The sequence below is a fragment of the Protopterus annectens genome, chromosome 6.part0 (assembly GCF_019279795.1).
Source record: "Protopterus annectens isolate FY-2018-M chromosome 6.part0, PAN1.0, whole genome shotgun sequence".
In the NCBI taxonomy this organism is placed as follows: Eukaryota; Metazoa; Chordata; order Ceratodontiformes; family Protopteridae; genus Protopterus; species Protopterus annectens.
The window spans coordinates 8,035,056-8,060,918 of record NC_056737.1 but is presented as its reverse complement, the minus strand read 5'-3'; the positions used below and the strand labels follow the sequence as shown (position 1 = coordinate 8,060,918).

At 37.5% G+C, this 25,863-nt stretch overlaps 1 protein-coding gene across 2 annotated transcripts in view; it reads left to right on the top strand.

Annotated features, from left to right (window-relative positions):
- Positions 1–3,743: 3,743 nt before the first annotated feature.
- The window catches only part of CTSW (cathepsin W), a 791,734-nt gene continuing 769,614 nt past the window's right edge, over positions 3,744–25,863 (top strand). For both annotated transcript variants that reach the window (XM_044073793.1, XM_044073792.1), the window contains exon 1: positions 3,744–4,172. In XM_044073793.1, the coding sequence (XP_043929728.1) occupies positions 3,939–4,172 (234 nt within the window). In that variant the 5' untranslated portion in view covers positions 3,744–3,938. The remainder of the gene's footprint in view (positions 4,173–25,863) is intronic.

Sequence of the window (25,863 nt, the reverse complement as noted above, 5' to 3'; positions counted from 1 at the left end):
GGTTAGGTATATTCTAACTTGATGACTACAGAATACTTAAACTAGTAATCACCCGATAGGAGATGCTGACTGTCCTTAAAAATGAAATAATCTCAAGCAACTTTACTCCATGGTGTATCTTAAAGCACAAGCAACTTTACTCCATGGTGTATCTTAAAGCACAAGCAACTTTACTCCATGGTGTATCTTAAAGCACAAGCAACTTTACTCCATGGTGTATCTTAAAGCACAAGCAACTTTAATCCATGGTGTATCTTAAAGCACAAGCAACTTTACTCCATGGTGTATCTTAAAGCACAAGCAACTTTACTCCATGGTGTATCTTAAAGCACAAGCAACTTTACTCCATGGTGTATCTTAAAGCACAAGCAACTTTACTCCATGGTGTATCTTAAAGCACAAGCAACTTTACTCCATGGTCGATCTGGAATTTTGTGTGACATAATTGCATCTTTGCAACTACTTTCATGGCACGTGTTACAGATTTGGCAGTTCTCTGCCATCAGTACTTTGGAAAGTCCTATCCAATTCATAATGTCACATGCCCTTTCTTTATTCTTATTTCCCGTGTGTGTCACAAATCACTCTACTAGGATTGAGTATCAGATCTGCTTGAGTCATAACCTTTGGCACAATAGGTGAAATGAACCTCAACTTTCTTTTTGTCACATAACCATACTGCCAGTATTGAGTTCTCAGTAACTGTATATCTAAGCTTTATATGCTTCATGTACTTCTAGTTACAGAAAAAAAGTGTAGGAGTGTGAAGCATTTTATTAGCATTCTCAAACAGAGAACAACACACCAATCAGTTGCTTAACTTAAGAACTCTAGACAAATACAAAAATAATGAAGGCTGCACAAACTATCAAAATCAGGGACATTTTTAAATAGTGCTCTTATTTGCTTAAAAAGTTAGTAGCCCAACAGGTTTTGCATTGGTAGGCATTTTCTGAACAATAAGAGGTATGAAACTTTGCCTGTCGTTTTGAATGGATGTAATCTTCAGTGATTTAGCAGAAAAAAATAATGAGGTACAGAACAAAAATATGAGACAAACTCGGGGATAGTTGCTGAGCATGGACAGCAGGCATTAACAAAGCAGTTTCACCTTCTGCCTCTGTTCTTTACTGGCTGTTAGTCCCTTGCAAGAGATTCAATTGTAACAGCACTTAGGGGAGTGCTTAATGATTTTTCAGCACCCCAAGCACTGTTACAAGCGGGTCTCACACTAGCGAAGCTGTTAACAAGTTGATCTTTCTCCCGTTATCAGAACTACTATGTTTCTGAAATCACCAAAGGAATTAGTTACAAAGTATTAACAAATAGGTTACCTGCTTTCATAAACAGATTGTGAGTCAGTTTGGGTATTAGATATATTAGCATTTGCACAGCCATTAGCTTTCTATGCTTCAATCATTTGTAAAACATTTTTACTCTTTCTTTCTAGTCCTTTATGCCTCAAAACTGGTTGGTTAGAGCACATTTTCCTTATTCTATATTACTAAGAGCTGCATCTGTACAAGTAATTTCACTTGCTCTGCATAAATCCACAATGATGCTTACAATGGATCATTTCTTAAATGCACGTGGACAATGTATTTTATCAGGTATGCTGAAGCTTTTAAATGTTAAAAAGTAAAATATATTTGTTTTTAATGCATGGGTAAACTACTAGAGCATGACAGAAATATTACATTAAATCAGTGGCTATTGCCCTTTTATCTGTAACTGCATTTTATTTTTATTTATTTTGTGTGTGTGTTGAGAAAAGGTGGAATAAAAGAAGGAATAGACCAATAATTAGAAATGTGAGCATTATTTTATGGCAGTTGGAAAAATACTGCTAATAAAGGGAGAGTGGTACTGTTAGTTTGGGGTTGGGGCAGCTCTTCTACTTTGACAACTGATCCCAAGAATGTACTTTTGGTCAGTCTATGGTATGGTAATAAAAAGCGTTTGCATATTGTTAGGTTACAGTATATGATATTATAGCAATAACCCACGCCTGGGTGTGGGTAATGCGGGATTTACCCACGGTTGGCATGGTAAATCCCGCATTACCCACACCCAGAAGTGGGTTATTGCTATTATACTATGGCATTATTTAAGAAAAGAAATAATTACTTTTCTTAAATAATGGCATTGTATAATGCCTCTTTGCTGCCCTTACGCAGCTGGCTGGTATCCGTGGCAGTTCTGATGTACTGCGCATGCCTACGCAGTACATCAGAGCTGTGGCCAAAAGCAACGGAGAAAGCAAGATCTCCGTTGCTTTTTACTGTTTCGCTATGTTAAATGGGTTTAACATAGCGAGACAGCTTTAAAATAAGCAACGGAGATGTCCGTTGCTTATTTTAAAGCTGTCTCGCTATGTTAAACCCATTTAACATAGCGAAACAGTAAAAAGCAATGGGGATCTTGCTTTCTCTGTTGCTTTTTTTTTTAAACCTGTCTCGCTATGTTAAATGGGTTTAACATAGCGAGACAGTTTTAAAATAAGCAACGGAGATCTCCGTTGCTTATTTTAAAGCTGTCTCGCTATGTTAAACCCATTTAACATAGCGAGACAGGTTTAAAAAAGCAACGGAGAAAGCAAGATCTCCATTGCTTTTTACACACTGTGTCGCTATGTTAAAGGAGTTTAACATAGCGAGACAGCTTTAAAAGAGCCGTTGCTTGCGGGACCAAACCACGCCAACTGTGGGTAAATTTAGCATTACCCACACCCAGGCGTGGGTTATTGCTATATTAACACAGCGAGACAGTGTTTTAAAAGAGACTTATACCAATAGAAAAAGTCCGGGCGACCGGACCTTTTGCCATTAGTATAAGTCGATTTACAACGTGCACGCTGGCCAATCAGCGTGCACGTTTTGGAATATTAATGGGGGGTCGTGGTATAATTATATTTCCTTACTATAGAATTACGTTCCCTTTTGTTTAAATTCCAGTGCCTATTTATTGTCGATGTTGCACTGCATTGTTTTATGATATCCGTGGACATTTTCACTTTAGAAGAGTTCTAGTGACTTTTATGACTAGTGCACAGATTCCATCCCTCCATCTACAACCCCCTTTTCCCATTTTTGCACATGGGCTCTGGTTATCGTCACTTAAACAATGACAATTATCTAGAGCCAAGATTTACAGTTACTCTTAAGTCCGTTGATTCGCTATGTAAATAATAAAAAACATTAGTCGCTTTATACCTCTCAACTGCCCCTGATTTTCAGGGACATTCCTGATTTTGACTCAAAAATTATCTCTGTCCCTCTTAATCCCTTCTAACACTGGTGCCTTTTGGAGGAAAGATGTGAATCATACTTAATAATACTGACAATAATTAAGAGTTACAGACTCCTTTTCCTTCAGGAAATGTATATTAATTCGCGTCCTGGTATTCTGTTAATGTTTGAAGTTAGCAGAACTAAAATTTTAAAAGCGTCCTGATTTTTTTCTGTATCTGTCTCTGATTCTATTGAAATGTGTCCCTGATTTGTTGAACACTATGATCATCATACAATGAAGCTTTGGTACTACTGTGTTTATTTTTATTACATTTATTTATTATATTTTAACGTTCTTGTTATTGTGTTATGGCTGTGGACGAAGGTCTCTCTCTTTAAAATAGATTTTGTTGGAGTTAGACATTCCAGTAAACACTATATAAACCTATGCGTGACATCAGACGGGTGTATATCTACCCTTTCCAATGTAATGCAGCCCTAGAAAACAAACATCACTCGGAAGTCCAGTTGGAAAGGACTGGAAAGAACCGGCACCTCGCAGGAACAAAGCGCCAGTTCCTGTTATCGCTCCTCCTACTTTGGAAAGAGGGCTTACAACCTGCAAGAATCTTCGCAATGTTGTGCCCAGCATATATAAACAACCTGCCTTACTCCTAGCATTTACTAGATACTACAAAGGAAGAGATCATGGCCGTTACTGTGATGTGGTTTCTTCTAGTGGTTGTAGGGTCTACTACAGTTTTCGGGGACGACGTGCCGCCCTTCCTACAGGATCAAGTACTGTCACAGTTGTTCTCCGATGGTAAAGATGTTTCTCAGCCATCCACCGAGTTGCTTGAAGCGGTGCAGAAACAGTTACAAGATGTCTGTAGTAACAGTTTGAACTACTACAGGTTTAGGTCTCCTCGTATCAAAAAGCAGGTACATTTGTCATTTCGATTGTCTCCGTGGGTAATGCGAATAATGTAGTTAAATGTATGTATAAGGGACACTCATGGGCCCTTTTGTGGTACACCTACACCCACCTTATGTGCAAAACTTTTCAAACTGCCCAGTCTTATAAATGCTTTTATGGGCATTGGTGTACACTGAGAAATGTGCTAATCTTACTAGCGCTGTTGACAGAATCCGGGACAAATACAGAAATAATCAGGGACTGTCAATGACACTTAACATATAAGTACTATTTTAACACGAGACCTTGACAGAATGAGAAAATGTGAATTAATTTACATTTTCTTAAGTAAATGAAATGTATAAGTCTTAATAATTATCATTATGTATTAAGCGTAATTCGCCATGTTTTCTCCAATCACCAGTTTGAGAAGGGATTAAGAGGGATAGGGCTAAAAATGTGAGTCAAAATCAGGGACAGTTGAAAAGTAGGCAGATCTGATAGCGGTTAAAATATCTGTTATTCAGCAAATTATATATTGAATTGTGGAAGTGTGTAACTCCATTTCCCCCTTAATGATTTTGACTCATCCATTTCCCTGTTAATGATTTTGACTCAGATTTTAACAATGTCCGTCTTAATCCATTTTAAAACTTGTGGCTTTGGAGAAAAGATGATGGATTATACTTAAAAAAATGTGTGTGTAAGGAGCTTAATACTGTACTGTACCATTTGCTTTCGTTACAGAAGATTCGCGCTATGTACATTCTTCTTATTATTATTAGGGAACTGTGATTACTAAGGAAACGTTTCTAATGTATAGATTCTTCGAGTGGGCCTGTTGTGTTATGGATATGGCAAAGCCTCAATGTGCTTTTATAATAAGCACCAACCTGCATATCCCTCCGGTGCTACATTTTTTCCACTCAGATTTAGCTTTGCTTCTCTTAGAATTTCAGTTTCTAGTACGATCAAGATAAGTTTATAGGAACATCCCTTACTTAATAAACAAAGGTTCAGTATAGTAAGATTCCCCATCACTAACTATTTAAGGTCTTGTATATGAAGACATACTGTTGTGAATAATAAGAAAGTACTCCTCTTTCTGACACCATGCTTTGATTTTTAAAGGTCTGTGTTATTAATTTTAATACTCAAAGGCTGAAAGGTATGCACCTCTGTCCCTGGCCTGTAATATCAACAAAATGGGCAATTGTGTCATTTTACAGTTTGTTATTATTGGAAAACCGATCACTAAGGAAAAAAATTCTGATGCACAGTTAGTCCAAGTTGGCCTACTAAGTAACACACCTGGGAAAGGCAAAGTGTTTATTTTTTACAAGTGTCCCTGGCAGCTAATATCAACTAAATGCCAAGTTGACATAGTCCTGTTGGTGACGGGGAACAAGGCATGACTGAAAGATGAATATTGTCTATATCATGTAGTCGACTAGCCATAAATACCTGATCAATTTGGAAATATACTGCTGAAGGTAGTGTTTGATCAAGCTTGATGTTCTACATGTTCCCAGCAGTTAAACGGTAATCTGAAAACCAATAACGTTCTGTTTATTTGTTCCATATGTTTATAATTTTATTACTTCATCTATAACACACATACAGGAATAGTTCTCCTTGAATACAATAAGAGAAAGCAGAGTATCGCAGAAGAGGCATACAGAAACAGTGTTGTGGCACGATTTTGTTAGACAGTTGCTGAAGTATGCTTGGATGTTTTGGCAGTGTCTGTTTTTCCCAATCTCAAGACACATTCTCATGCATGAAACATTTCCCGTGTTGCTGAAGTTCCACGGGATACCGTACATTTGAGGCTAGTGCGAGTTCAGAGTGAAAAAAGGCACAGTGTTTAAGTGTGTGTGTGGGGGGAGTTTGACTTAGAAGATGCAGCACCGCTCTGCGAGGTGAACTTGTATGACTTGCCCAGTGCTGTGGGGAGAGTTTGAGTTCTGTTTCCGTTTCGCTCTGAAACTCACACTACAGTGCCTTAAGAAGTTTCACTTCAATAAATAATAATACTCATTAGATTTATAGACATATTTTACTTCAAAAAATGAACTTAATAAATAATGATAGTAATTAGATTTGTACAAATTTTACTTGAGAAAATGAACATTAATTCACATTCTTATTCTGTCATTGTCTTAAGTTAATAATACTAATATTTTAGGTCTTAAATATTGCTCGTACAAACTTGAAAGTTGCTAGATAACAAGTTTTGTATAAATTTGCATTGAAACTCAAGTATGTCATTACTTAATGGCTTCAGCCCTAAGTGACTTGCTAGAAAGCACACCTGTTATGACAGACCAAAAATATGAGACAAAAATTTGGACAGTTATGCTTAGGTATATTTAAGTACATTTCTAGTCTTTTCTACATGGTGCAGCAGTGCACAATAAGGTGTAAAGTTTTTTGCTGCACAGTTGTCTGTTTTACTACAGATGCATTGGGGGTTGTGGTACTGGCACTTTGGAGAAAATGCGTTTGTGTGGGAAAGCTCCCCTGTTTAAGTATTAAATTATTGAGCTTCATTTGGTTTTCTTTCCAGTGTAAATAATTTTATATTTCTTTATTACAAAGCTTAATAAATTGTATTTAAAATTCTACTACTTGTGAATATTGGCAAATTTATTGTGTGAACATTGTTTGTATGTAATTCTGGTTCTGCTCTGTATGCTTCAAGCTGAGCCTGAAAAGGGTTCCAGTGGGATCATCACTGTAAAATAGTGTCAACGTCCGGAGCTGGACTTTATTTATTTGAATTTGGTAACCGCAGTAGAGCACTGATTACAGAAGGCCAATTTCAATCTCTACCTAGTGAGAAGGAAATAAGGAATGTAAAGAAACAAAAACATGTATGCACATTACAGTATGGTAAGGAATTTATGATAAGTATACAGTATAGACAGAAGCAGTCACACAACTGTATTTTACATTTATATATATACAGAGTTACACGTGATGCACTCAAGGTGACTTGAGTTAGTTGCATTTGCAAATAATATCATAAACTCTTCTGTTAGGTTGCCTTACATATTAATCCTGTATTTAGTAAACAACCATTTTCTGTTTCTTTTTTGCCCCTAAGTAGTCCTGGCTTGTAGAGTTGGATGTGCATTTGTATTTGTGTTTTGAAGGGAGGGGAAAGGGATATGCACTGGTCATCTTAATGCAATTGTAAAATTAGGTTCTGTAGGGTAGAAGGTGTCATGTGTTTTTTACCTGTCTTCCCCTAAATGGACCACTGTAGTTGGCAACTTAATTAAACTGACCCGGAGTTGCTTTTTTCAGTGGATGAACTCTAAACAACATGTCTTAAAACTATGCCATCATTATTCATTTTGGGCTCATGTTCTCAGGGGACTGTTTTAGGTATGACACTTTTCAACATGGTATTTTCCTTTATGCTTGCACACAAAATTGTTTGGATTGCCAAATACACAGAGGATATCAAGATAGACTTGATTGTTACTAATGTCACTGATTATAATATATTCATTAACTAGTGTAGTAAAATAGCTGAATAGGGATGGGTTTAACATCAGTTGTAGCAATTGTAGTTTAATTACTTTTGGACTTCTAAAAATCAATTATGGCATTATTTTTTTTAGATAACACTGCTAGTGGGAGTACTTGGTTAAAAATGTTGGTGTCTACATTGACTCCAAACTAAATTTTAAAGCCAATGCTTCAGTGGTCAAATCTGAAACATTAAAAGTATGTGGCCACATTTTCAGAAGTCTTCAATACAGATATTCTGCTTTACTTAAAAAATTATTTGTAACTTACGTTAGGTTGATTATTGAGTCAAAAGTTACATTTTGTTCCTATTCTGTAGGTGGTTTAATTCTACTCGAGGGAGTACAAAGAAGATTTACCAGACACTTTTATGATGTTCAAAATCTTAACTATTCTGATAAACCTCAACACTTGGCTTCCTTTCCATTCACTACCATGTTCAAAGCTTTATGCAAAGAGGAGTTAAGAGTGTTGCTGGATTTAGATTTAACTTATTTTGAAAAATTGTTACAAAATGGCAATCTTTGTTACCATCTAAGTTCTTGTAGAACTGCAAGAAGTTTCAAATATGATTATTGGCATATTGCTTGTTTTTGGAATTGACTCCCAGTTCTTATATGTAACTCCCAACTCTATGAACATTTATCAGTAGATTTTGACTTATTGTGTGTGATTTTATTTGTTCTATTGTTACTAGGCCATCACAGAAAATGTTCCTAGAAGTTATAGTTCACTCGCCTGTTAAATAAATAAATGAAGTCAGATAAAGCGTTTTGTGTGGTCTAGTGATGCAGAATGTTCTAAGGAAAAAGGTGTTTCAGAAAATAGTGAGAGATCCAAGGGATAGAGGGGAAGCAACATTGTCACTGGTATCATGTGCCCACAGAGTCCCAGTTGAGAGAGATGACTATACATTATAAGAGATGCAAAAAAAAAAAAACATTCAGTCTAAAGGAAATGTTAGTAGAATGCTGTTGTGAATAGGCTCACTGATGAAATGGGACTTGTATGGTATTGAGGGGCTTGCATTAGGTCAAGGTTTGCTTGTGATAGTAACTGGTTTGACAGGGCAACTGAAACCCAGCTAACCCACTTTTAAAAAGCATATGTCAGGGGAGTGACTTGGGCTCTCTGTTCTTTTGTTGATCAAGTTAGTGGCAAAGCATAAATGTCCAATTCCTACAGAGTTATTGGTTTTACCTTGTGTAGCAGCCAGAAGCTATAAGGTAGGCAGGTAAGGTTTGTAATAGTTATATAAGTGTAGAGAATGTGTGCTCAGAAGGTAGCAGTAGGATAATAGAGAAGTGTTTATGGAAGGAACGTAACTGTTTTCCTTCTGTGGGTTGCCACTAGAGATCCAAATGATTAAACCAAGATTATCATCTTTGTGTAAGAGCCATATACTAGAATCTCTTGGGGAGAAGGCAGAGAGGCATAATCCAGGGATCCAAGGGATCACCCAATGTGGCTGTGAGTTTGCTTTTGATTTGACAATAAATGCATGTCTGTGGCCATTTTCCTTAGCTACATTGTGGATGTTTTCTTCATGGGACAAAAAGAGGGGGGATAGCATTTTTAAAGACAGTTGACTTTAGTGACAGCGTCTTACTTTTGGGTACTTGAAATGGTGGCAACTCCAAAATGTGCAGGGAAATTTTTTTTTTATCCCTTAACTGTGGCAATTTCTGCCCCTTGGATTTGTAGAGCTAAACTGAGAATGGCACATGTTCTATGTTTGTTATCATGTGCTTGAAATAAGATCTGTCTGGGTTGTAGATGTTCAGACATCTGATCGTCTTTCAATATATTTGTAAAACACTCAGTAAATGGGTCAAATAAAATTTAAACAAAACTTTAAAAAACAACCAGTAAGCTCTTTCAAAGAACTTCTTCAGAGCAGGTTGTTAAGCATTCAAAAACTGTTAAATACACCATCAATAAATCATGTGATTAATTTGGTCAATGCAATAACCCTTTCCTCTTCATGACAATTTTATAATTTTCCCCATCATTATTCCTGGATCCATACAAGCATTTAATTAATCTGTCAACAGTACTGTTTCCAGTCTAATGCATCTTTGACATCCCATTTGAATTTAAAACTATTTACTTGATCTGTAACTGAAAATTTAAAACTAACATTATTCAAATTAAGCATATTCTTACTTTGTACATGTTTGGCCACAGCATTACTCATTTCCATTTTTTCAACTGCTCGGAGTTGTTCATAAATTCTCATGTGGAATTCTCTGACAGTTCTACCTGTGTAAAAAGTGGGACAAAGCCTACATAACGCAATATAAATTACATACTTAGATTTTCAATTGTATTTATTCTGTAATTTCATCTCATAATTCCTAGATGTTAAAAATATTTTTTTCACTAACCAAAATATGTTTGCAATAATAACAATTCATACACTTAAACATTCCTTTCTTAACATCTAAATCTTTTCTTACTATATTATTCTTATAAAAGTGCTCTTTTAAATTTTTGCCCTGTTTCAATACAAAAACAGGTTCTTCCCCAAATATTTCCCTGATTTCCTGAAAATTCAGAAGAAATTTCCAATTATTGTTCACTGTTTTATATTTCTTTAATCTACAGAATTTTCAAGCAAACACGCTAATGAAAAATTATTCTTTTCATTATAAGTTCCTTTGGCTTCCTTCTCCTGATTAGAACTTAAAACTATGTGAGCCAGATTCCTTTCTTTTAAAACTTTTTAGAACTGTCCCTTGCCCTTCGGTACCCCCTATCATAAAACAAATTTTTTAAAGTAATTTATCTGTCTGTCTACTTATTCTGGAAAACGGGCCTTTTACAATATTTCTTTTTAGAACCAAATTATGCATACTACTAAAATGCAAATAATTATTACTCTGCACATCTTTTTTATGTATTACACTTGTACTCTGTCGGCTGACATATTAATAGTGAAATCCAGGAAAGTAATACTTTCTCTACCTATAGTAAAAGTAATATTCAAATAATTGGTAGCATTACTTACATAGTGCATAAAATCCAAAAGTGTATTTTTAGTCCCTTTCCAAATGAAAAATAAATCATCTATAAAACATTTGTATAAATCCATGTTTTTAAAATGCTCAGATTTGTGTATATAGTCCTTTTTCCCAGCCTATCATAAAACAGTTGGCGTAACTGGGAGCCATAGCCACCCCCATTGCCACAGCATTCTGTTGTCTATAAATATTACCATTGAATTAAAAATATATATATGTCAGGATGACATCTAAAATCTCTGTAAATAACCTAATTTGCGCCTTAGAAAAATGACCTGCAGTGTTCATTTCCTTATTTACAATTTCTATCCCTTCTGTATTCAGAATCACAGTATATAGTGATACAGCATCTGTTGTTACTAATAACATCAACTTATCAATCATAACCTCTGTTACTATTGCTAACTTACTAAATTCAAAGGAGTCCTTTCTGTAAGAATCACTTTGACTCACTAATGATTGTAAAAGCTTGTCTACATAAATGTCCATCGATTCGGTTTTATTACCTTGACTTGCTACTATGGGTCTAAAAGTGGGCTTATCTATACATTTATGGATTTTAGGTGGGCCAAAAAACCTACTTAACTTGAGCTTCCAAATCCTAAAATGTTTTGCAATATTTGTGCTGATAAGCCCATCCACTTCCGATTCTTCTATAATAGTCTATTAAACTGTATGATTTTCTAACCTCTAGCCATCCCACTTTTTTATAACACTTAATATTGATTAACATAGTTTCTAATTGTTCACAATAAAAACAAAAATCCATAACAACAACGGCATTCCCTTTATCAGCCTTTGTAATAGGGTCTATATTATAGCCTCGAACTCTTAAAAAAGCGAACGCTGATTGATCAACTTATTTTCATGAAACTGCAAAATATCGAAGCAGCAGAAACTTGAATTTTTTCCTAGGGAAAGAATTTGGTTGTCCGTTTTTGTTGCTTCGGTATTTTCAGTGTTATGGTGGAAAGTTACCGGTCGGATTCAGGTAAGTGTGCGATTGTGTGGATGTGAGTGTTAGGGTGATTTAGGTGAGTTAGGGTTAGGGCTCGGGTTAGGTGTGTGTGTGATAGTGATGGACTCTAGGGTTAGGGTTAAGGTAAGTGGGTAGTTAGTGGTGTGTGCATAGTTTAGTGTAGGGTTAGGTATCAGATTTTAGGTGTATGTGTGTGGATTTCTGTTTGTTTGGTGTGCTTGTGTTGTGTGGATGTGTTTTGGATCAGCGATTCCCACCCCCCCCCCCTGGGAAAAAAATTGCTGATCTGACAGTTCGAGATTGTAAGCTTTCGCTTAAGTTAGGTCGATCAATCAGCGTTCGCTTTTTTAAGCGTTCGATGATATAATATGATATAATATAGACCCTTTGTAATGCAAATGTTCTTATTATTTTTCAAATTAACTAAGGCATTTCTTTCTTTCTTTGTCATATTGTAATATAGTTTACTATCAAAATCCCGGGTGTCATAAGAAATGTCAAAATACCAAGCCTAAATGCCGAAAGTTTGCATATTAATTAACTACAGAGGTCGAAAACTAGATACTAATGATATCGAATTCAGCATTGTTGTTGTCTTCCATTTCTTTTTACCTGCCGCCTCTTACCTGCCTATTTTCCAGCAGTACAAACGTATGCAGTTCAGTACTGCACATCACTGTATTTTACATTTTTGCAGGGGGCAAGCCCCCTGCGCCCCCCCTACAAATTATATATTCCAACTCCAAGATCACACTGCAGTGAGAAAAAGAGTAAATTTCCCAATCTGCACTGTACTGTACTGTGATCTCTGCTCGTAATGTTGACCTCCTATGTTATTAGTAACAACAGATGTTGTATCACTATATACTGTGATTCTGAATACAGAAGGGCTAGAAATTGTAAATAAGGAAATGAACACTGCAGGTCATTTTTCTAAGGAGCAAATTAGGTTATTTACAGAGATTTTAGATGTTATCCTGACATATAATTTTTTTTAGTGGCATTCACTAAAGGACAGTTGCTGAACTGCAGTTTGGCAATATGGGAATCAGCCAACACACATTCTGCTTTCCTGTGTTCACCAAACTTTATAATTCTATATTTTGATAGCAAACCTAATAATACTCATCTTTGCTCTTACTATTCAATAAACTTCTTACTTCACTTTCACATGTTAAAAGAAATGCTTCTAACTCAGGTCATAAAGGACGATTGAAAGTACTTAGTTTTCTGAAATATTCATGTACTACATTGTCATTGCCAGTGAAGTGACATTTAAATTCAACTTCCTGACGTACTCTCTTAAAGCATTAATTGAAGAAATTAAGTCCGTTCTTGCTAAAGGCACAAAGGTTAACCCTTTGCCCCAAACCATTAAATAGTCTAAAGATAAAGTCTTTCCAGATAAATTAACTATTTTAAAGGAATCAGTTACAGTAACTTTAGCAGCAGACAAAGAATTTAATTCCTTCGAGACTTGTTGTTCAAAGTTTTCTTGTTTCCTTGGTATTACCTCTGTTGCTTGTTCCAACTGAAATTCCTATGCTGGCAATCCTGCCTTTTTCGACTGACTGAAGTGCTGATTTTTGTAGTAATTCGGCTGTTACTTGTGCCCAAGTCCTTTTTCTCAGTACCTCCATCTTGGTACACTTTGATATTCTGAAAACCCTGCTGATGGAATCTCTCAGACAGAAGGCAGACAACCATAAGCCACCTCTGTAGCCTTGGTGTATGATGAGCTAAGTGTACTGAAGACTGATCAATGGATCTGGATTAATGGTAAGGCGTCAGCTGATGCGGCTGTGAGTTTGCGTTTGATTTGAAAATGAATGCATGGCTGTGGCTGTTTTCCCCACCTACAGTGTGCATGTTATTTTCTTCATGGGACAAAAAAAAGAAGGGATAGCATTTTTAGAGACGGTTGACTTGAGTGACAGTGTCTAACTTTTGGGCACTTGAAATGGTGGCAGCTCCAAAATGTTTTTTATCCCTTACCATGGCCTCTTGGATTTGTAAAGCTAAATTGAGAATGGCACATGTTCTATGTTTGTTATCCTGTGCTTGAAATAAGATCTGTCTGGATTGTAGATGTTCAGACATCTGATTCTTCTTCAATATATTAAACACATTGAGAAGTGGAACAATGTACTTAATAACAGATAACCAATCAGTTTCTGTAAGTGTGCTGAGGAGTGTTTGGAAATTGTGTTTTGGCTAATTTCTTTTTGTAGACTGGATAAATCTCACTCAGCCTTTGGCCATTTGTCAAGGGCTTTGAATGAAGTGTAGAAATGTTATTCTAGAGACTAGAGCATCCTGACATCAGGAAAAAAAAATAGTCATTGACCAGACTTATAGCAGGTTGCCCAGTCGTACTGCTGGCAGTATGGCTTCATTCTGAACTGAGTTCACATGTAAAGCCAGACGGAAAGGAAGAGAAAGTTAAAGTGGCCTTTAGCCTGGTCTGTATTTACTTGAGGTGAGTTCAAGGCATGTCTCAGTCACATTGCTGACTCCCTGAGGCTTGGGGCATGTGTCAAGGAAGCACTGAGAAAATTCAAAAGTTTATGGCCCACACAGATATGTTTAGAGTGAATGGGTATAGTGATGTGCTTGGTTTGTTCACTTCTCAGCTTGCACACATCTAAAATATATACAAGGGCTCTTCAAAAGTAGGCACCACCAGGATCCTTCTAGAAAAACCTGGATGTATAATCATAATAAAATTTGCATAGTGAATGGCATAATTAGTAAGCGGAAATACACATTTTAGAAACTGGTAAATGACACAAAAATTTAAGCATAGTGTTATAGCTTTATTGTGATATGACAACATTGCAGAAAACTTCTGTTTTATTCAGTTTTTTGTAAGCAGGTACTAGACAGTAGTAAAAACTGGAACATTCTTTTAATATGCCAAATAAAATTAATTTTGCTAACCCCATTAAGTATAATGTGAAACCAACATTTTAAATGATCCATGTAAGTTGGCATGTCTTGTTATAGCAAAATGTTTCTATCTAAAATATGCCCTCACACACACTTTTTAAAGTCTTAGCACAGATTCTGAAGTGAAAATTTATTTTTTTATTTTACATTTGTTGACCGGGCTAGTCTAACGGGATATATGTCCATTTTCAGTAGAGGCCCAGGGAGAAAAGCTCCAAGGAAAAAACATACAATTTAATAGAGAGTAACATCAAAACAGTTTTATACAGCAATAATTATACCATAAAAGCAGTTTTATACAGCAATAAATTTAGTATAACATGTTAGCTAAAGAATTTCTTAAAAAAATATAAAAAATAGAAGAATTAAAAGTTTTTTTCTGTCTTTTTTTTTCAATTATAACCTACTCTTACTAGAAACGGGTCTTAGAAGGGTAGTATACTAGAAACAGGTCTTAGAAGGGTAGTATACTAAGTAGGTTAAAGTATACTACATTTACATTTGCATTTTACATTTGTTGACCGGGCTAGTCTAACTGGATGCATGTCCATTTCCAGTAGAGGCCCGGGGAGAAAAGCTCCACGTATTTGTACAGAGTAAATAGATGCTAAAAGAATAGAAGTTATACAGTGTTGTCAAAAAAAATCAAAAAATTATAAGATAATACAAAAGTTTTAACAAATACTGTAGAATAGTAATCCAGTTCTTTAAGGTACAGAGATAACTTTTACTTGTATACATAAAATTTGTGTACTATAGGATATGTTGTTAATTTGTAATAGGTAGTAAATGAAGGAAGGGTGAGAAGAGTGAGTGGGGGGGGAGAATTAGTCAGGGGTTAGTACAGGTGCATAGCCAGTGATTATTGAGATATGGTTTTAGTTGTTTTTTAAAAAGAAAAAGAGAAGTCTGAGCTGTGATATCGGAAGGAAGTTGATTCCATAATTTTCCTACAGAGTTGGAGAATAAGGAGTCACCTGCTGAGTTGTTGGATTTAGTAATATTAATCAGCAGTTTGTTTGAGGAACGTAGATTTTTGAGATTGTTATAAGGTGTGATGAGGCTAGAGAGTATAGGAGTGTTGCTAGGTTGATACAGGGTCTTATGAGCTATTGTAAGCTGGTGAAATTGAAGCTGGCTAAGGAATTCTAGCCAGTTTAATTGTTTAAGATTAAGGCAGTGATGGGTTCTGAAAGGAGAGCCTGTAGCAAATGTAGCAGTATTATTATAGGAAGTTGTTAGTTTCTTGAGGTTGTTTTTTGAGATATTAGTATAAATGGGAGCGGCGTAGAGCAGAGTGGATAAAAGGTGAGTTCTAGCTATAGCAGACCTAGCTTCTGGAGTAAGAAAGGGTTTGATTCTGTACAGGGATCCCAGTTTCTTATTAATTAATTTTATTGTAGTGTTTATGTGTATATCAAAGTTTAGATTGTTGTCAATTGTTATTCCTAGCAGTTTAGTGGTAGGTTCAGGTGAGATAAGGGTACCATTATTAGAAGTGAGATTGAAATGTAAAGAGATGGACTTTTTGGTTGGGCTGAAAAGTAGCAATTTAGTTTTTTTTGGGATTTAGAAGGAGGCAGCAGTGGGAGAACCATTGTTCTACAGTGCTGAAGGCTTTTTGGGTAAGGGACTGAAGTTTGGTTGGTGAGGTAGCTGAGCAGATTAAGGTAGAGTCATCTGCATACTGAATGCAGGTGGAGTATGGAATAGCAGATTGCAGGTCATTAATGAAGATAGAAAATAAGAGTGGGCCTAAAATAGAGCCTTGTGGGACACCGAGGGAGATTGGGAGGTGATTTGATAGTTCATATTGCCAGAGTACAGCCTGCTGACGGTTATTAAGGTAGGATGTAAACCAGTTCAAAGATAGAGAATCAAGTGAAAGAGACTTAAGTGTATGCAGGAGAAGTTGGTGGTTAACCATATCAAAAGCTTTGGATAGGTCAATGAAGACTGCTGATGAAAGACAGTTGTTGTTGCGGTTGTTATTGATATAGTTTGAGAATGATAGAAGGGCAGTGGTGGTACTATGGAAAGGTCTGAAGCCATGTTGGCAGTTAGCAAGTAGGTTATTTTGGAGAAGGTGGTTGAGAATTTGTTTGTGGATGCATTTCTCCATAATTTGGGCTATAGGGGATAATAATGCTATGGGACGATAGTTGGAGAAGTCATTGGAGTTTCCCCCTTTATGTAGTGTGATGATATGAGAGATTTTCCAGATTAATGGGACATCTCCTTCGTTTATAGATCTATTTATCAGAATGGAAATAGGGTAGGCAATGGCCTTAGCTCCTTTTTGCAAGAATTCTGCTGGGAGTTTGTCTGCTGATGGGGAGGTAGGTTTTAACTTTTGGAGAAGGGAGGAAATGTATGAGGTAGACACAGGTTGGGGGTGGAATTGAGGGGGTGGATTAGCAGAAGTGGGTAGGTTAGATATATCAGGTGATAGGTGGCTAGCTAGAGTTTGGATGGTATCTGTGAAGAAAGAATTGAAGGAATTTGCAGAATTGAAAAATTTGAAGGAATTTGTAGAAAAGGAAATGGAAATCCTAATCCTGCTCTTCCATTGAGAAGAAATGCAGTTAATGTCAAATATTGTGGTGGCGCTGGGGTAATTGAAGGTATCTTTTCTGTTACCTGAAAACACTACTGACGAATCAGAGTGCAGCTACTAAAAACACCAGGCAGATACATAAGCTGCCCACAACCAATACCAGGCTGTATGCCACATCTACCACCAGTGGTCAGACAACGGTTGTCATGTAATGGCGCTGCACCACAGCCTTCAACCACCACCATAAGACTCCTCTGTAGAGTACCCAACCATAACATTCCTCCTTCTTGACATTCAAACCACTAACCTTTTTGATAAACAGTGTCCTTCAGAGCAGCTGCACTCCAGTAAAGAGATAACCAAGAATGTTTTATTATTACTTTTAATTTTATTTATTTATTTTCGTTTAGATTTGTTGACTGGGGTTGTAGGCCTGCTTCAGTCACAGCCCAGGATTAACAGTGGGATAACAGATAGTACAAAAGTAGAGCAGTGAAAGCAAAAATAGTGCATGGGTTGCAGTTGAGTATAGTTGTATAAACTTAATAAATAAAACGACAAGATGTTTACTGTGAAGACAATTGCAAAGTCTGTGCTGGAATCTGATGTAAATTGCATAATATGTATACATGTGTACAATGTTGCAAGAGTAAACTGGGGCTGTAGAGCCAATTTAAACTGTCGTTAACTAGTGTGTACTACACTGAGTGTTAGGTTGTGGTATATTATTGAAAGACAGTAGATGAGAGAGTAAGTGAGGTGAAAAGGTAGAACAAATGAGACCCAAACTAAGAAGAACAGCTAACAGCTAGATAAGGATACAAACCACTAAAAGGTAAAACAGACCACAAAAATAAAAAACGGACGTCCAGGATGAATGGCAGCATGCAACACCACAACCCAAACTACTCGTAACAAACTCTAAAAACTAAATACAAAAGGTGAGCACTTTCGTCCTACTATTTTCAGCTTCAGGTATTTCACTTTCACCCACACTTCAATTAAATACTAACTCAAAGTCACAGGACATACCGCATTAAACTGTTCACTGTTAACAAAAAACTTTTATACATGTAAATACCAACTTAGAAAGGTCCAAAATGAGTAAAAAATAAAAACCCTGTTTTTACATATTTTTATAGAGCCCTGCTCCTTTTAAACCATATTCTTATAACCAATAAAGATATATAAAAATACAAAACTACCTTCATAATCCCTTTAATTTCAATGCACTAGACAGTGACGTTAGTTCATTAAGTCCTGTCCACTGGTCAGCATTAAGCAATAGTTGCCAATAAAGTTCTCTCACTTCCAACAGAAACTGCCAAGGACCACCTCTTGGATCTTTTTGTCAGTTGTTCCAAAACCATACATTTTAAAACTGATCACTAAAACCCTCAATATGTTTAGCCAATGCATTAGATAATTTTTATTTGCGTATCCAATCTTTTAACGTCCGTTTGGTCTTCCCTATGTAAAAGCAATTACATCCTTGTCATAAGGCAATGTAAAGCAAACAATTACTGTTGCAATTAAACTTTCCCTTTATGGAAAAATGCTTCCTTCTAATAGTAAAGAAATTTTCATTACAAATCCATTTGTAAACATTACATCGACCAGACTTGTTTGTCCCTTTTATGTCTTTTAAATCTTGCTTCCTTACCCTTAAATCAGGAATTTTTCCCCAATTAATTTTTTAAGTTTTTTCCCCTTCAAAACACTATTCTTGGTCTGCCAGGGAACACTTCCAGTAAGTCCCCATTTTCTTGTAACCGTGACCAATTTTTGTCACCTATCCACCAGATTAGTTAACTTTGCCAATTCAATTTCATAATAAAGGCAATTTCAAAAAATTCTGGATGCTCCAAACCAGAACTTGAAGTCTCAGTTATGTCACTTACCACAAATCCCCCCCAACTGTATCCATATTCATAAAGGATACCCACACCTCCAGGTTGGTGGCAACGCACGAAGCTTCGGAAACCATCCAGGTGCAACTAACCATAGGCAAAACTGCTCTACAAATTGCAGCATGCTACAGGCCACCCTCTCAAACTCAGGAACCCCACACAGCCTTCCTGAAGACACTGGAGGGTATAAATGTATCTCCAAACACCATCATATTGGGTGACTTCAACTACCCGAATATAGACTGGGAACATTACTCAAGCCCTAACTTTCTAGCCCAACGGTTCCTGGAGTTCATAAATTCAAATGCCATGGAACAGCTAGTCACTGTTCCCACGAGAGGAGAAAATATACTAGATCTCATTATCACAAACATGGGGACAAAATGCTCCACACGAAGTATATCCCTCATTGGTGAGATCTGATCATAAACTAATCTCACTGGAAATCCACATCCCGCCCCCACCCCAAACAAAAAAGACCACAGTGAAGGACTTCTCTAAAGCAAACTTCACACTACTCAAGACTGGTGTGGTATCCTTCAAGGCCCCTGAGCCAGTGGAAACCACAACCCAAGCTGCGGAAGCCCTTACACATGCCTTCTATGAACACCTCCAGGACTGCATGGATCAGGTAATCCCAAATAAAACCAAGACTCTTTCCACAAAGGGCAAACGTCCAGTCTGGTGGACCCCAGCCATTAACAAACTTTACAATAAGAGGAGAAAGCTATTACATGATAGAACAAAATCCATAAAAGTGAAGTCACGCCTGATCATTATTAGTAAAAAAATACGAGCACTCATAAAATCAACTAAGGCCAATTTTGAGAGAAAAATTGCCATGGATTCAAAGGACAATCATAAGGCCTTTTTCAGCTATGTTAGGAACCTGGGTGGAAACTCCCAGATATGCTCAGAATTAGTCCAAAATGATACAAAAATCACTGAACCCACAGACATTGCCAACATACTGGCAGACAGGTTCAGTGCAAACTTCACCCCCCCCCCCCAAAGGAGAGAGAACTATCCCAGCAGAGTGTAGCCTCCCAGACATCTCAAATGCACAGGTGAAAGCTGCTCTCTCTAAAGCTAAAAACACAGCATCAATGGGACCGGATGGTGTCCCCGGTTGTGTGCTACATGAGCTAAATGAGGAATTAAACCCGCACATAAGGCAGCTGTTTAATCTCAGCCTTACCACAGGATACGTGCCCAAGGAGTGGCGTATGGCAACTGTGTTCCCACTCCACAAAGGCGGTGCCTCTACGGACCCTGGTAATTACCGCCCCATACGCTTAACAAGTCTAGTCTGCAAAGCTATGGAGAGGATCATAATGGAGCTCATAAACAAAGATATAGGGGACTTGCAGACATTGGACCCGACCCAGTTTGGCTTCGTCAAGGGCAGATCATGCCTTTTGAACTTGGTCGACTTCTTCGAACAGTCACCAAGGTCATTGATGAGGGAAAGGCAGTCCATACAGCCTACCTTGACCTTGCAAAGGCCTTCGACACAATACCCCACTCGGATATTGTAGAAAAACTTACCAGCTTAAATGTAAATCCATATGTCACAAGATGGGTTGCAAACTGGCTTAAGGACAGAACCCACAGGGTTAGAGTTGCTGGCGTTATATCAGACTCCAAGCCGGTCATAAGTGGTGTCCCACAGGGCTCGGTCCTTGGCCCCCTATTGTTCGGCATCTACTTCTCAGAAGTACAGGCCAACATGGGAGGACTTTGGCTGACAAAGTTTGTAGACGACTGCAAACTGGGCGCCATAGTGGAAAGTGCATCGGACACGGATATCCTTCAGAAGGGACTCACTGAAACAGATAGCTGGTGCCAGAGCCATGGCCTGAAGTTAAACGCCAAAAAATGTATAGTCATACCCTTCGGGAAAAACAAGGTAACCCCAAGCTACCATATAGGTGCAATCCACTAAGCACAGAAGAGGTTATCGGGGACCTGGGGACCCAGGTTGACAGTGGCCTTTCTTTTGACACTCACGTTGCTAAAGTGGTTAGAAAGACCTTCTACATTGCCCACCTGATCATGAAGGGATTCACATCCAGATCTAGTGAGGTCATTGTTCCCCTGTACTCTTCACTTATCAGTCCAATGATCGAGTACAATGCCCCATTCGGGATGTATCTCACCCGACATCTGCATCAATTGGAGAGACCCCAAAATTTCCTCACCAAAAGGATAAAGGGACTCCAAAATCTGTCATATGCTGCCAGATCCAGCTCTATTCAGTTGCATACCGTCTGCTCAGAGCTGACATGTGTCTGACATACAAGGCCATGTCCAACCCGGAATTAATGGACATGCTCCACCTCAAAAAATCCAAATCCACCAAAACCACTAGAGCAAGCAACTTAAACCTTAGCACGGATATAAATAGGACGTACTGGAGGGATAGATTTATCACTCAGAGACTCCCTATGCTGTGGAATAAAATCCCGATCCATGTGAGGCAGAGCACCTCGCTGGCTCTGTTCAAGAGAAATCTTGACCTGTGGATGGGAGAGCGTAGGTTTATCCCGGGAATCATCTCTGTGTCACTGCTGGACAGAGGCACAACAAACTAATGGGCACAGTATTTTTTTCATATAAGGGGTGGCGTAAGCCACAAAAATTTGGGCTAGGCTTATAAATGCCTTAGGGCAGATAGCCTAGTATAAACCTATGAACAATGGGTTAAAGATCTTCCTGTTTCTCTTAGACGTGTGTAGCCTCGTTTAAAAAAACAACTGTTCTAAAAATGACATTCATTCAAAAAATCCTTGGTATATGAAACCATTCTAGCTGCCGGAACAAACTTTCCTTTTACTACAGACGACTTCTGGGCAAAAGGATGGAAGCTAGAAAAATGCAAAAATGAATTAGAATAAGTTGGCTTACGGTAAATTTTAGAAAAATAACATTCATTACTGCTATCCTTCTGTAACAAAACATCCAGATTAACCGATCCTTCTGTAAAGTAAATTTCAAAAACTGTCTAGATTGGTTTATATACTAAAAAAATTTGTCCAAATGCTCAGATGACCCAGACAAGACTAAAAACAAGTCGTGCATGTTTCTTGTATGATGTCATATTGAGCATAAGGACCTTCCATTATAACACTCCTTTTCCATTTTGCCATTATTACATTTGCATAAATTGAACATAATAAAAGTGTTAAACAGCACAATTTCAAGCAGTGTTTCCAACAAATCAATACTTCCTGTATCCAATCCCTTAGTTTCCAAGAATTCTGTGAACCAGTTCAGGCCCATATTATGGGGAATAACTTTATACAAATCTTTGACGTTGATGGTCACTGCATGATCCAATTTGTGAAATTCGATGGTGTCGATCTTCAGTAAAAAATCCCATGAATCTTTACAGATATGGGTTTCGTCTAACATGATATTCTTCAATAAAAAAGGGGTAGCTATGGGGGCGAACTGTGGTTCAATTTATGACTTAACCTCATTATAAAGAGGAATAGGAAGATCTTTAACCCGTTGTTGGGGGGATTTGTGGTAAGTGACATAATTGAGACTTCAAGTTCTGGTTTGGTGCACCAGAACATTTTGAAATTACCTTTATTACAGAATTTAATTGGCAAAGTAAATTAATCTGGTGGATAGTTGACAAAAATTGGTCACTGTTACAAGAAAGTGGGGACTCACAGGAAGTGTTCCCTGGTAGACCAAGAATAGTGTTTCAAAGGGGAAAAACTTAAAAAATTACTTGGAAAATATTTCTGATTTAAGAGTAGGGAAGGAAGGTTTAAAAGACATAAAATGGACAAACAAGTGTGGTCGATGTAATGTTTGTAACTGGAGTTTTAATGAAAATTTCTTTACTATTAGAGGGAAGCATTATTCCATAAAGGGAAAGTTTACATTGCCTTATGCCAAGGATGCAATTGTTTTTATGTAGGGAAGACCGAACGGATGTTAAAAGATTGGATACACAAACATTTTCATTTTTTCTGGGAATTGTTTTTCTCTGGGAAAGTTTCTGGGAGTGCACATCGTTGAGGACTTGTCTTGGAACACAAATGCAAATGCCATAGTCAAGAAAGCACAACAGAGATTGCACTTTTTAAGAAGGCTGAGGAGAGCAAATCTCCCATCAACAGTTCTCTCTACCTTCTATGGAGGTACGATAGAAAGCATCCTGACGAACAACCTCGTAGTATGGTATGGAAGCTGCTCTACTTCTATAGCACAAATCCCTCCACAGAGAGGTGAAGACAACTGAGAGGATAAGACCACCTATCCGCGACTTGTACTTATCCAGATGTCTCAGCAGGGCCAGAGGAATAATTAAAGACTGCACTCATCCTGCTTACAGACTGTTCCTGCATCTATTATCTGGAAAGAGCTTCTGAAACATACGTTGTAGAAATACGAGATTCAGGAACAGCTTCTTTCCTAATGTCATCAGGCTGCTGAACTCTAATAACCACTACACTCCATGATGTCCAACTGGGTCAGTAGAAACTGTCTCAAATTGTGCAAAACCTTGGTTACCAGGCTCACTTACTACTTAGTGCAGTATTCACCTTGAATGTAACATTTATAGGCCAGCTAGGGCTGTAGCAGTGCAGTAAAATATCTCTTCTTTCAGTTAAATACATGCAAATTCGTAAATTACCCATAGTGCAATACTCTGTTAACAGTAAATGTCTCTTTCTGTACAAAGATCAATGCAATGTCTTAACCAAGTACCAGTGCAATACTAAAGTCTCATGCAAGTAAATGTTCAGTTCAGAAAGTCTTAAAATGTGTTTCTGATTATGTGCAATATTAGTCTGTCTACCTGCATGTCCGTGATATATTAGCTAGGTGTTACATGTGTAAATGCCTGTGAAAATAGTCTATATGTTGTCTGCACATTGAGTCTGGAGACAGAGTTTTGTTCAGTTTTTGTACTTGTGTGATTTCTGAATGACAGTAAAGTTTATTTTGACTTGACTTTTGACATTTGTATGACATCTGCTTGAAGAAATTATCTAATGCCTTGGCTAAACACATTGAGGGTTTTAGTGATCACAGTTTTAAATTTATGGTTTTTGAACAATTGACAAAAAATCCAAGGGGTGGTCCTTGGCAGTTTCTTTTGCAAGTGAGAGAACTTTATTGGCAACTGTTGCTTAATGCTGACTACTGTCCGGCACTTAACGAACTGTCTAGTGTACTGAAATCAAAGGCATTACTAAGGTAGTTTTGTATTTTTATATGTATTTGCTGGTTATAAGAATATGGTTTAAAAGGAGCAGGGTTATGTAAAAATAGGTTTTTAATTTATTTTTTATTCATTTTGGACCCTGCTAAGTTGTTATATATATATATGTATAAAAGTTTTTTGTTAACAATAAACAGTTCACTTTTAAAGACTCAAGTTGAGTTAGAGGTATGTCATGTGACTTTTTGTGTTGGTATTTAATTGAACTGTGAGCAAAAGTGAATTATCTGAAGAAGTCTGAAAATAGTAGGACAAAAGCGCTCACCTTTTGTATTTATTTATTAAAGTTTGTACTGAGTTGTTCGGGTTGTGGCTTGCTGCCATTCATTCTTGACGTCTGTTTTTTTTTTTTTTTTATTTTTGTAGATAATAGGATAAAAAGGGACATAAAAACAAAAGCATCTTATGAACTCAGTTTAACCACAGAAACCAAATACAAAAAGTCCTGCTTTAGTTATGTCAGAAAAATAAGAAATGGCAGCTAATATTGTTCCTAGCTTATTCACAGTGGTACCAACTCCTCAGTTCCAGTGGAGATCGCTAATATACTGGCTAACAAATGTAGTTCCAGTTTCACCCCTGAGACACTTATTTCAAATTCACCAGTATTTGCCACCAATTGTCACGAGAGCACATACTGAAGGTACTCTCAAAATTGAAGAGTGCCTTGTCCTTTGGGCCTTACAATTTACCAGGTTGCCCACTTCTTATATTCTTCAAACTAAGCCTATCAACTGTTTTTTTTCCCACAGGAGTGGCCTACAGCTGTTGTAATGCCGTTCTACAAAGGTGGCCCCACTTCAAGCCTTAGGAATTACAGACCCATCAGCCAAAAAAATTTTGTATGCAAAGCTATGAAACATGTCATAATGTCCGTAATTAACTGAGAGATCAAAAATCTTATTGGACATGACCTTGCAGTTTAGCTTTGTCAGGGGCAGATTATGTCTAGTCAGTCTTGTAAACATTTTTGAGAGGGTTACTTGGCTGTCCACACAACTATACATACAGCTTATCTTGATCTTACCTAGGCATATGATGTCATACCACATGCAAATATAATAAACAATTTGAATGAACTACAAATTGACCGGGTGGCCACGGTGGTGCAGTGGTTAGCATTGCCGCCTCACAGCAAGAGGTTCTCCGGATCGATCCCCGGCTGGGGTGCCTTCTGTGCGGAGTCTGCATGTCCTCTCTGTGGTCGCGTGGGTTTCCTCCGGGTGCTCCGGTTTCCTCCCACATCCCAAAGACATGCTTCAGGTGGATTGGACACTCTAAATTGGACCTAGGTGTGCGTGTGAGTGTGCCTTCTGTGGAAGGTTGGGCGCTGGGCTGGCAACTCGACACTGTAAAACTCCACTGCCAATCAATGTGCGGACAAGGTGATCCGCTGTGGCGACCCCTAACTGGGAAAAGCCGAAAGAAGAAGAAGAAGAATGAACTACAAATTGACCCATACATGGTTAGGTGAAAGTCATCTGACTTAGTGATAGAACTTGCACTGAGAGTGG